Here is a 13,383-nt window from a genome sequence, read left to right as displayed (position 1 = left end):
TTCATGTCCTCCCATGCTCACCACTAACCAGTATGGAAAAACACACCTACCTTTTGTGGATGTGTTCTGAAGAACTTGTTCTCCAAAGACCTGCCAATCCCTAATGGTGAGACCCATCAAAGAGGGAGAGCACAAGATGACAAAACTTATTTGCAGCTGGCTAATCCGAGATCTCCAAGGTGTCAAACCCAGCAAAAATTAAGAATGTTCCTGCCTCTGACATTCAGACACATTCAACAATACTCAAAAATATTGAAAGTGAATAAATAAGGAGTCCTTTCACAATGAGACTAGAACTTTAAGAATACGAGGTCACCAGCTTTGCTCAGATTTAAAGGATGTATCAAATGCCCGAGTTCTTATTTTCTCTAAATTTAAACAGGACATAATGGAGGAAAGCCAATAAAAGACCGTAGGCGGATTAGAATCCTTCCACTTCAATAAAATGGCTCTCCTAGCCAATAAAGTCGAAAAGGCTATCATACGTTGAGCAGAAGCAAGAGTGTTTCCTGCTTCCGATGAGATAATCCCAAAAATTGCCGTAAGCAAATTAGGTTGTAGATCCAAATCCAAGACTTTTGATAGCATTTTAAAAACATCTCTCCAAAAGTTACTTTATACAAGACCAATACATATAAGTTAAAGTGGCCACCTCAATATTACACCTGTCACAAATAGGATAAATATTGGGGAAAATACGCGCCAGTTTATCCTTTGACATATGGGCCCGATGCACTACTTTGAACTGTATCAAGGAATGATGGGCACAAATAGATGAGTTGTTAACCAAGTAAAAAATTTTACTCCATTGATTATCTGAAAATGACTCTTGAAATTCCAATTCCCAAGTATGTTTAATTTTATCATTAGATATCATTCGTGAGTTCAATAACCATTTATAGATTAATTTCATTTAGTTTGATTTATTACACTTTCAATTTTTTTTTCTTGAAGTTTTAGATTTGATCAGAAAGTTTTTCTTTTTTTTTGGTCGTATCCACAGAATGGAATGCCCAGTCCCTTTTTTTTTTGTTTCCTTTTTTTGTTTAGTGTAGTGGGGTTTTTTTTTCTTCATTTAAAATCCAAAGTTTTTCTTTCATCTTTATGAACTGATAAGAGGAGAATTGCTGTTTTCTTTTTTGTTACATACTATATACTAGCCTAACACTATGTATGATTTTGATAATGTCCATCTCAATCTCGGTTTGTATTGTTATTGATATATATATATTTGAGATAATTCTCCTCTTGTTTGTATTTATGTTCCTCTTAAATCAATAAAAAGATTAATAAAGAAAAGAAAGAAAGGACTTTGAGAGTACGAAGTGTGAGGACAGGGCGAAACTCAACATGTTTCTATTAATATCTTATGGTTGTACAATACACATTAATTATATATTTATTAAACATATGGTGGCAGAAAGCTGTGTTTATTTGGTCAACTAAACCTAGGGCTTGTTTCTCAACAAGCTTGTACACATGAGCTTTCTGACAGTTGGTCTACGAGTCAGGGACATCGAACCACTGGCTCCTCTCATGAGCTTTAACAAGATGTCCATTTTTTTTAAATATGAAGACTTCACAGTGGCATTATTAAACAGAATTTGGCACCCAGCCTATCTAAAGAGTTATTCAGACAGTTGATGTAATATTTGCGTGGAATTATGCAAAAGTTATAATGCACCTGTTGGTTATGGTAGTATTTATGCTCCCTCCTCAGCTCATCCCCACTTGTGTTTTTATTCTACCTCTGCAGCGTCACCTTTATAATGGCTATTAGATCTGTGGACACGTTAAAGCTGTACAGTAGTTTGGAAGATGTGCATCTACAATATTCACCTTAGCCACTGGGAGTGATCATGCATTCCTGATTCTCACTACTCTGCACTGCACTGCAGGACGTTCAAAAGAGCTTCTGGGAGGGGAGGAATGGGATAGGGAGGTTTGGAGTGGGATTTCAAAATCTTGGACTTGATCATTGACAGCAGAGTTATGAGTATAAGGGTGAAGGAAAGGTGGGGCGAGCAAGACGCTGGAAATAGAGAGAATGCAGTGCCTGCAAAACAAAAGTTCGAATGTAGTTCCTTCATTCACTTTAACCCCTGGCACACTGGATTTTCCCTTGCACATATTTACACAGCGCTGGTAATTTATTCTAAAAGTCGATTACCCGTTTGACCATAAAAACACCCTGCAAATCTCAGGTTCTTTTGTGTGCAACCTGAGGCTGAGGTGCAGCACAACACTCTGGTCTTGAAAAGTAGCAGCCTTAACCCCGAGTTATGGAATAGGATTTGATTAAAAGCAGAAAATACTGGAAACACTCAGCGGGTCAGGCAGCATAGGTGCCCTTATATACGTAGCAGCTGATAGAGCTGAATAGAAAGAGCTAAATGACAGTACCTGCTTCTGTTGGTTGTAATTGGTCAGGTTGGTGTTGTAATTCCAGCTGGCTGAAACACTGTCGAAGAAGATAATCTCTGCTGTGCTGTTATAATCGGACACAAATGACATGGACCCATTTTCATCTATGCTGTAGTTGCCAGGCATGTAAATGGTATCTAGGGCACAAGTGCTGCTGAGGAGGGCGAACAATGTAAGAAGCAACGGCATGGTGGTTCGCCTGCTGTGATGCCTGTCAGGAATCTCTCCTGCACCAGCCTCTATAAATAACACTGTGTCCTGACCAGTCTTCCCACCTCTGTGTTGTTGGTTACACATTAATTTACAGCTGCCACTGATAGGACAGTTCAAGACAATAAACACCCTTCTCGGTACTCAGAGCTGCCAAGCTCTGTATCTAAGTACCTCCCTAAATGATTAGCTGCAAAAACCCAAGCAAATGTTTTCCTTCTCAACACCTGTCAGCCTATTTCCTGCTGCTGTACGGAGGGTGGCTTCTTATTACAAACGCTGAATCTTACCTCTGAATGGTTGCGGAAGAAATCTTACACTTCTCTTTCCTCTCTCTCTCTCTCTCTCTCTCTCTCTCTCTTTCTCCCCCCTCCCTCTTCCCCTCCCCCTCCCCTCTCTCTCTCTGCCTCCCTCTCCCTTTCCCCTCCCCCTCTCTCCCTCTTTTCCCTCCGCCTCCCCCTCTCTCTGTCTCCCTCCCTCTTCCCCTCTCCCTCTCCCTCTTTCTCCTCCCCCTCTCCTCTCTCTGTCTCCCTCTCTTTCTTTCCCCCTCCCCCTCCCTCCCTTTCCCTCTTTCCCCTCCCCCTCCCCTCTCTCTCTGTCTCCCTTCTCTCTCTGTCTCCCCCTCCCTCTTTCCCCCTCCCCCCTCTCTCCCTCTCCCTCTCTCTCTCCCTTTCCCTCTCTGTCTCTCTCTCTGTCTTCTTCTCTTTCTCCCTCCCTCCCCCTCTCCCCTGCTCTCTCCCCCTCTCTCTCCCTCTCCCTCTCTGTCTCTCACTCTGTCTCGCTCACTCTCTCTCTGTCTCCCTTTCCCTCTCTCTGGCTCTCCCCCTGCCCCCTCTCTCCCTCTCCCTCTCTGTCTCTCACTCTGTCTCTCTCACTCTCTCTCTGTTTCCCTCTCCCTCTCTCTCCCCTCCCCTCTCTCTTTCTCTCTCTCTCTCTACCCCCCTCTCATTCTCTCTCTCTCTCTCTTTCTCCACTACCCCTCCCCCCTTCTTGTCCTTTCTCAGTGTCACATGAGCTCACGATCTCGTTCGTCATCCTTTGAGGAGCCTGCAGTTTTACATTACTGTACATTGATTCATGCTAACAGAGTCTTAGAAAGCTACAGCACAGAAACAGATTCCTTGGCCCATCTAGTCCATGCTGAACCATTTAAAATGCCTACCCCTGCACTGGGACCATAGCCCTCAAAGTACCTATCTGAACCTCTCTTAAATGTTGAAATTGGGCTTGCATGCTCCACATTCTCACCACCCTCTGAATGAAGTCGTTTTCCCTCATATTCCCCTAAAACATTGAGGCAAGTACGAAAGGGGAGTAAGTGCTCAGCGCCATCCCACTGCTGCTGGAGAAAGTGCCTCATGTGACAGTCTTTCCCTCCCGGAGGAAGGTCATAGCATTTGAATCATCTTTATCTCTCTCAATGCTATCAGAGGAGGGTGTCGGAGCAAGGTTTTGTTGCAACGCAAACATGAGGAATTCTGCAGATGCTGGAATTTCAAACAACACACATCAAAGTTGCTGGTGAACGCAGCAGGCCAGGCAGCATCTCTAGGAAGAGGTACAGTCGACGTTTCAGGCCGAGACCCTTCGTCAGGACTAACTGAAGGAAGAGCTAGTAAGAGATTTGAAAGTGGGAGGGGGAGGGGGAGATACGAAATGATAGGAGAAGACAGGAGGGGGAGGGATGGAGCCAAGAGCTGGACAGGTGATTGGGAAAAGGGATATGAGAGGATCATGGGACAGGAGGTCCGGGGAGAATGATCCTCTCATATCCCCTTTGCCAATCACCTGTCCAGCTCTTGGCTCCATCCCTCCCCCTCCTGTCTTCTCCTATCATTTTGTATCTCCCCCTTCCCCTCCAACTTTCAAATCCCTTACTCACTCTTCCTTCAGTTAGTCCTGACGAAGGGTTTCGGCCCGAAACGTCAACTGTACCTCTTCCGAGAGATGCTGCCTGGCCTGCTGCGTTCACCAGCAACTTTGATGTGTGTTGCTTTTGTTGCAATGAATGAGGCGAACCCAAGTGCAGGACACAGGCATGGAGATTTAGTTAGAATGCAGACACAGGCGTGAGTGTTCAAAGGCAAACAGGAGGGAGAAGAGGAAGGCAGGAGACAGGCAGAATTTATCTTGACATGGAGAGACTCGGCTTCGCAGGTCAACCTCGGAACTGGAGTAGAACTTAGAAAACTGATCTTGACATGGAGAGACAGATAAATCTTGGTACTGCAGCAAAACTTAGGACACACAATCCTAAGCGGCCGAGAAGCGTTAATTATCACACTGGCAAAACCAAAGATCTGGCGACTAGTGGGTGGAAGGCTGGGGTTCTTCCCTGGTGTCATGGATTCTTGATTACCTGACTGGCAGACCACAGTACGTGTGCTTGCAACACTGTGTGTCCGACAGAGTGATCAGCAGCACTGGGGCTCCACAGGGGACTGTCTTGTCTCCCTTTCTCTTCACCATTTACACCTCGGACTTCAACTACTGCACAGAGTCTTGTCATCTTCAGAAGTTTTCAGATGATTCTGCCATAGTTGGATGCATCAGCAAGGGAGATGAGGCTGAGTACAGGGCTACGGTAGGAAACTTTGTCACATGGTGTGAGCAGAATTATCTGCAGCTTAATGTGAAAAAGACTAAGGAGCTGGTGGTAGACCTGAGGAGAGCTCAGGTACCGGTGACCCCTGTTTCCATCCAGGGGGTCAGTGTGGACATGGTGGAGGATTACAAATACCTGGGGATACGAATTGACAATAAACTGGACTGGTCAAAGAACACTGAGGCTGTCTACAAGAAGGGTCAGAGCCGTCTCTATTTCCTGAGGAGACTGAGGTCCTTTAACATCTGCCGGACGATGCTGAGGATGTTCTACGAGTCTGTGGTGGCCAGTGCTATCATGTTTGCTGTTGTGTGCTGGGGCAGCAGGCTGAGGGTAGCAGACACCAACAGAATCAACAAACTCATTTGTAAGGCCAGTGATGTTGTGGGGATGGAACTGGACTCTCTGACGGTGGTGTCTGAAAAGAGGATGCTGTCCAAGTTGCATGCCATCTTGGTCAATGTCTCCCATCCACTACATAATGTACTGGGTGGGCACAGGAGTACATTCAGCCAGAGACTCATTCCACCGAGATGCAGCACAGAGCGTCATAGGAAGTCATTCCTGCCTGTGGCCACCAAACTTTACAACTCCTCCCTTGGAGGGTCAGACACCCTGAGCCAATAGGCTGGTCCTGGACTTATTTCATAATTTACTGGCATAATTTACATATTACTATTTAACTATTTATGGTTCTATTACTATTTATTATTTATGGTGCAACTGTAACAAAAACCAATTTCCCCCAGGATCAATAAAGTATGACTATGACTATGACTGCTATGCTGCAGGTCTTGATGAAAACCAGGTGTGTCGCCATCAAAGGGAATTAGGAGGAAATGGGGAATTAACGGTCGGAACCATGACAGGGTTAATCGACACGGTTTGTGGATTGGACTGTAGTTCACATCATGATGTGTGTTCTGTTAGTTCCTTTTTCTGTTGCTAGTTTTGGGTAACTAAGGCTACGTCCACACTAGACCGGATAATTTTGAAAACGCCGGTTTCGAGTAAAAACGCTAGGCGTTTTTCAAAATATCTCGGTCCACACCAAAACAGATATTTGGGCAAACCTTCTTCTACTGTGCATGTGCAGACACATCTACAGAAAACAAAAGGAAACGGTATAATATTTACGTTTCCGCGGCGGCGTTGTGCTATTTCCATTGGTCAAAAACTAGAGTACCTACAACAACGGCGAAAGAAAGTTTTCAAAAATGTCTTCGAGGAGTACAAAGAAAACCTCTGCTGGAGAAAGCAGACCGGACTTCTTCGTTTAGACAGACAATGAAGTCGAGCTGTTTCTGCGAGTTACAAACGACTACAAAGTCAGCAAAGCAGTGGAGATGTTTAATTCCAAACAAGCTATTAACATAGACAATAAAGTAAACAACACACGCATGAAGCTGTCCTCGACCCAAGATCAACAATATCAACAATTACAAAATGTTAAATGGTCAACTTGACATAGACTACCAATCCCACATCAAACCCAAACCTATTACGAGCAGAAGAGGGCACTCAACTCAATTTGAAATACTAACTACCAAGTCAGATGTGTACAGCAATTCATTTTTCCCCCGCACAATTAAAGCATGGAATAATCTTAATCCTAACACAGTCACACAACCAAACCCAATTAAATTTAAGGCAGCTTTTCTTCTTCAAAAATCTCCTTCTTAAGCCCACCCTCCGTCACCTCCAGTTTAAATTCCATGCGGAATATTTTAGAGGATCAAGAACCAAGAACCAAGAGAGTGGAATCTTCTGCCGCCAGGCCTGCGCAGTATTTCTGACATTAATATTTTTAAAGATAGATTCAATCAAATCAATTTAGGGGATCTAGTCAAAAAATCTCATTTTACAATTTAACTCTCACGCCGTTCACACTGACTGCGTGTTATATCAGTGGTGATCAGTCAGCGACGGTGCCGGCTTGGAGACCCCGGGGTACAGGAGATTGAGGGTACGACCACCGCGGACTGGGAGACTGGAGGGTACAGGCAGAAGAACAGAGGATGTAAACAGAGAAACCGAGAGGACCAGCTTGAAAGCCACCTCCAGTTTAAATTCCATGTGGCATATTTTGGAGGATCAAGAACCAAGAACAGCCGTCCGGCAGTGCTCGCGCAGTCCCAAGCAGAAACAGAAAAAGCATTGTTGTTGTGGTGTTGTCATGACAGCGTTTTTAAGTCTCTCCGTTTACCCTGTCCACACTATAATGCGAAACAATTGTTTTCAAATTTACACACTCTGGAGAGTGTTTTCGAAAATTTCCATTTTCGGGAGATGAAAACGCCGTTTCAGTGTGGACGGAAGGTCAAAACGAAGAGAAAAAGCTTCGTTTTCAAAATTTTCCAGCATGGTGTGGACGTAGCCTTAGAATCTCAGAGCTGTAAACTGCACACATATTTTGATAATAAATGTACTTTGAATCCTTTGAATTTACTCTAAGGTGAGGAATTCTACAAGAAAGCTGAAGACTAGTTTGTACTTGAAGCTGAAGGCACATGTGATATAAATGAAAGCGTGCTAGGAACTGCAATTTAGAATGTTTATGTAACGCTCTGTAATGTTTCACTGCTGATGTAATGGTTTCTCTGTAGCAGCAGTGTTTGGGTTATGACTAGAGATAGTGAGGGCTTTGGAATGTGCGCCATTCAATGAGAGGCGTGTTTTTCTTTCTCGAGAGAAGGTTTTGCAGGTTTTTGTTCAGCAGAAGATGGAGAGAGAAGACGCCAGAATGGGGAAGTCATTGTTTGCAGGACGGAGTGGAGTTGGAATGGGGTCGGGAGTCGACGACCGGGGGGGGGGAATCAATGGAGAACGAACAGGCGGGAAAACCCTGGGCTCCAACATTGTGCTTTAGACTGTCTCATGAGAATGGGCCTCTTTTCTCTTTTTGTTTCTTTACTAACCCTATAGTTAAATTAAGAATTATAAAGCTCTATTATGTAATTGCATATTGTTTGCTATTTCGTGGTACTGATTTGTAACAGCGCAGTATCCACCCAGATAAGATTTCTCAAGTTTGGCCAGGCTGGAGGCTGTCTCCCCTTAGAGTAAGCTGCTGGCTGAACCTGAAGGTTGCATTCACATTATAAAAGACACACTATCGGTAATATTAAACACTTCCATGTTCCAAAAGGATCTTTTACCCACAGTCTTCATCAAGTATTCCATTAGCCTACTCATCATTCTTTCCACAAGAACCCAGTCCTTCTGTTTCTTGACACTCTCTACAATTTGTTGCTGAGGCAACAATGACATCATCAGTACAATGCACTGGACTTGCAAATCTTCCCAAATCCTGACATTTTGGGTTGAACGATTCTACAGCTGGGACAAGAAAAGCAAAGACTAAGGATGAGGGAAAGCCAGCTTTAGACAGTGGCAGCCTTACCATCTAACCCCTGCTGCTGCTATGTAGAGTAGACAGAGACGATCCAGGCAAGGAGCTCAAGTGTAATTTTTGCTTTACTGCTGGCAGTAGTGTTGATTGTATTCCTCCAGTCCTCACCAGCAACTTTGAACTTTTTGTTCCTTGAGCTTCCACACACTCTGCCATCATTTCCCACACCAATGGGGTTACCTTGCAGGCGAACTCCCACTCCTTCCATCCTTCCTCCCTCTTGCTTACAAGCCAGGTGGTGGATCTATTGAGGAAGGGACAAGTATGTGACAAAGAGGCTGATCGTACCTTTCCACTCTGTGCGTCTATGGCTTGGTCCTGCGATCAGCCCTCCAAAAACTCCCACCGACTTGTGGGAGGCGCACCGCTTCCAGGGTTTCGTACCTTGGGGTGCCGTGTGTGTCCAACCTTAGCGAACCTGTCCCTTTTTATTCCCCTGCTGGGATATCACCTGCCCATGACACTTCAAACAGTTCAGGGTTCAAAGAGGAGCCGGTCTTGACAAATACTCAGACCGGTGTCTCCTTCCGTTAAACTCTCTCGTCTCTTCATTAACATTTCCAAATGCTGCTCCATTGTCTTACTTATCTCTCTTTCTCCTGAAGACAGGTGGCAGATCAACTGCTGATCCCACTGGTGCCAGCACAGGACAGTTAACATCTTAGTCTATGTGTACTTTTTGTAACCCTCTTTCGTCACACTGTCATTTCACCAATGATTTGTGTCCTTGCTGTTTATTAGTTATTTTTAATTTGATTCTACTTGACTTGCTGAGTTAGAGTCATTGAACTGTTGAGTTGTGCAGCATGAAAACAGGCCTTTCAGCCCAACTCACCCATACCAACCAAGATGCCTACCCAAATTAATCCCATTTCCCTGAGTTTGGACCAGAGATTATCAGCATTCTGCTTTGCTTCACCTCCAGGAAACCTTGTAGATACGAACTCCAGCCAAACGTACGACAGGCTCACATCCTGAAGTCACAACTTCAAGATTGATACTTGCAAATGTCCAGCATCCTTCCAAAGTCATGAAGTTTGGAAACAAGACCTTCAGCCCATCAAATCCATGCTAACCATCAGGTACCCATTCATGCCAATTCTACACTATCCCGTTTTATTTTCCAGATTCTAACCCTCAGCTGCACAATAGGGGCAATTTATAGTGGTCAATTAACCTACTAAATGTCTATGCATGTCTATGGGATGTGCAAGAAAGCTAGATCACATGAGAAATTACATATGTTTACAGGGATTATGTACACGCGGCTCCGCACAGACAGGATTGAACCCAGGTCTCTGCTGTTGAGAGCCAGCAGATCTACAAACTGTGCTAGCAGGCCACCGCAGCACTTCCCAGCACCTGGGCTTATTGTCACGACCGTCCTTGGAGGTAGACAGTTTGCTTAGAGATGAACATCACATAGTGCATATGGATGAGAAGTGAGGCAGTGGACGAGCTGGTACCAGAGGTCAGAACCAGATGGTACAAGCTGATGTGGAACTCACCAGCAACTGGGCCACAAGTGTGTTTTGTAATGGTTTCCTTGACTACAGTGTCAAATTTTCTTAAACTTTGACCAAGTGCCTTTGCAGAGAATGCACCCAAGATTAGCTAAAGCAGAGGAGTTGTGCATCACACTGGACGAGATGTATCACAAGATGCTATGTGCTCACTGGCGCAAAATATCCCGTGCAACACGCAGAAAATGCTGGAGGAGCTCAGCAACTCAGGCAGAATCTGTGGGGGAAAATAAACATTCAAGATCAGAACGGGAAGTGCTACACTTGCCCATTCACCTCCTCCCTCTCCTCCATTCACGGCCCCAAACAGTACTCCCAGGTGAGGCAACATTTCACATGCAAATCTATTGAGGTCATCTACTGTATCAAGTGCTACAGAATGTTCCCTCTAATTTGTAATGACCACTGTGCACAAAAATCATGTGCTGTGCAAGTTTTTGCCCAGTGACAACAACTTTTGCGAACTGAGTTTTAAGTAGAAGTAAACTTGAAGCTATTCTAAAGATAATAAACCACCAAGTCCAGCTTCTTGTTCATTGTTTAAAAGAAATAAATTAATCCACGTCAATAAGTCCTATTTCTCATATACTATATGACAGCATGAAATAACATCAATCTTTTCATGTTATTAAAGTTGTTTGAAATGGTTATTAAGCTATTCTGCTTTAAATGAACTCGTAGTTCTTCTTCACTTCACGCCCTTTGCTTCTTTGGAATTTGACTTAATGAATCAATAATGTCTTTAATAAAAACAGTATAAATAAGGGGGAGGGAAGGGGGGAACGTCGACTCAGACCATGAGAGGCCTGCGTCGGGTATTTTCATGCCTTACAAGGTGCATATTGGAAGTCTGTGTGGGGCGCCACTCCTTGCACAGACTAGAGTAATGTGTGATTAAGTGCCTTGCTCAAGGGCACAAACACGCTGCCGCAGCTGAGGCTCAAACTAGCGACCCTGAGATAACTAGACGAACGCCTTAATCACTTGGCCACGTGCCCAATACGTAAATACATGTAAATAAGCCAGTTCTAAAATCTGCAGAAAAAGCATTGCAAACTGCATGTTGTCAGCACTGTCTGTGTCAGAAACCGGAAAAGAAAATGTGATTATGTATGTTCGTGAAATATGCTGATGAGGTAGAGAGTGACAACATTTGTGCACAGTTTAAATTCCTTTGTGTGCAAGTAGCAAAAGATGTGTGCGCGCATCTTTCGAGGGAACATTGCTCCCAATGCGGCCTGCTCTACATTGGTGAGACCTGATGTAGATTGGGGTACTGTACTGTTTTGTGAAGCACCTTTGCTCCATCTGCAAAAAGCAGGATTTCCCAGTGGCCAACCATTTTAATTTCAATCCACATTCCCGTTCCGATGTGTCAGTCCATGGACTCCTCTTCTGCCACGATGAGGCTATTCTCAGGTTGGTGAAGCAACACCTCTTATTCCGTCTAGGTAGCCCCCAACCTGATGGCATGATCATTGATTTCTCCAACTTCTGGCAATTCTTTTCTTTTCCTTCCCCTTCCCTCTTCTCCAATTCCCCATCTGGCCACCCTCTAACATCACCTCCCCCAGTGCCCCTCCTTTTTCCCTTTCTCCTATGATCCATTCTCTTCCTATCAGATTCCTCCTTCTCCAGTCCTTTGCACCTATCACTTCTTACTTCATCCTCCTTCCCCCACCCACCTGGCTTCACCTATAACCTTCTAACTTGTACTCCATCCCTCCCCCACCTTTTTATTCTGGCGTATTCCCCCTTCCTTTCCAGCCCCAATGAAGGTTCATGGCCTGAAAAATCGACTGTTTGCCCATTTCCACAGATGCTGCCTGACCTGCTGAGTTCCTCCAGCATTTTGTGTGTGTTGCTCTAGGTTTCCAGCATCTGCAGAATCTCTTGTGTTTATGCTTTGGTATCTTGACATCTTAGGAAAGGACATGCCAACATCCCTCATGAGGACATCCCTCATTGCCCTTGAGAAGGTAACAGTAGGCAGCTTTCTTGGGCCACTGTGGTCCTTCCAGTGAAAATACTCCCACACGGCTGTGGAGAAGGGAGCTTCATGAATTAGTCTTGGATACAAGGATAGAATGGCAATGTACAGGAAGTGGGAGTCACTGCATTCAGACAAAGGAAGCGATATGGTGGAGTTTTGATGGCAGAATGGCCTCCTATGCCTCATGGTCTTTATGGTCAACAGCTCCCAGATAACTCAACCAAGTTGTTCTGGCAGGCAGACCATGTGGACACAATGGGAAAATGACCTATTTCTGTGCGGTTCCTGTTCTATTGGTAACTACAGGATTTGCTGGTCTGATGAGATATATAAAGATGTGGCCAGAGCTAACTTCCACTGAAAGACAAGCAATTGTAGAAACAGGTTGGACTCAGTTGTAAACTTCTATGAAAACCTTCCTATCCATGAATTTGTTGAACATTCATAGGTTGCAAAGGAAATAAAATCAGCTGCTCTCTGACTTTAGTGGATGGGCTGAGGCAATAGATTTGACCACCTGTGGTAGCGTTATTCGCTGACTCCATCTTTGTAAGATGTCATGAAGCTGGACATGGAATTCAGGGCTGGAGCTCAGGCTCTGATATCATGTGGCCACCTGGGTATATCTGCCCTGTCAATGTCTGATTCATGGAAGTTTAAGATTCCCCCAAATATCTACTATCTGGAATTGAGATGGTTAGGTCAGTAATGTGATCAGACAGAATTTTGCAAATTCTGTTGCTATATTGTACAAAGTGAGGTTACAGAAAGTGATATGAATAATCCCTCATCATGAACCTTTGGCTGGAAGGGAGGCAAATGTATTACCTGCAGAAGTTGATTTGATTTGTTGTCATTTTAGGTTGTCAGCTCTTTGCTTTATCTTTTTTTTGTTTCAAATGTTTTTATTGTGAAGCAACATCAGCTTAACCACAACCAACGAAGTCCTAAAGTACAATGCTTCTTTTCTCTTATAACAACATGATGAAAGTCAAATGAATGTATGTATAGTAAACAAGCAAAAAGCAAAGGAAACCCTACCACCCCGTCTCCTTTCCCCTTCCCAGCCCTACCCTCCCCTCACCCCTCCCGTATGTGCTGTTGGGGTTCTACCGCACCCCACCCCCCCGCACTTAGTTCAGCTGTCAATCTCTTCTAAGTACAACAGTAACGGTTGCTAGGTTGTTTTCAAGTCCCTTGAGTCTGTCCTTGATAA

General features: G+C 44.4%; 1 protein-coding gene across 2 annotated transcripts in view; it reads right to left on the bottom strand.

Moving 5' to 3' along the window:
* Nucleotides 1-2,736, bottom strand: part of ace (angiotensin I converting enzyme (peptidyl-dipeptidase A) 1) — a 155,248-nt gene extending 152,512 nt beyond the window's left edge. Inside the window, exon 1 of one of the 2 annotated variants that reach the window (XM_063037759.1) lies at nt 2,404-2,736. In XM_063037759.1, coding sequence (XP_062893829.1) covers nt 2,404-2,721 — 318 coding nt within the window. In that variant the 5' untranslated portion in view covers nt 2,722-2,736. The remainder of the gene's footprint in view (nt 1-2,403) is intronic. The other variant, XM_063037760.1, reaches the window with a different exon arrangement.
* Between the last annotated feature and the right edge of the window lie 10,647 nt (nt 2,737-13,383).

Source organism: Mobula hypostoma, chromosome X1 (assembly GCF_963921235.1).
Source record: "Mobula hypostoma chromosome X1, sMobHyp1.1, whole genome shotgun sequence".
Lineage (NCBI taxonomy): Eukaryota > Metazoa > Chordata > Chondrichthyes > Myliobatiformes > Myliobatidae > Mobula > Mobula hypostoma.
This window is presented reverse-complemented; position numbering and strand designations above follow the sequence as displayed.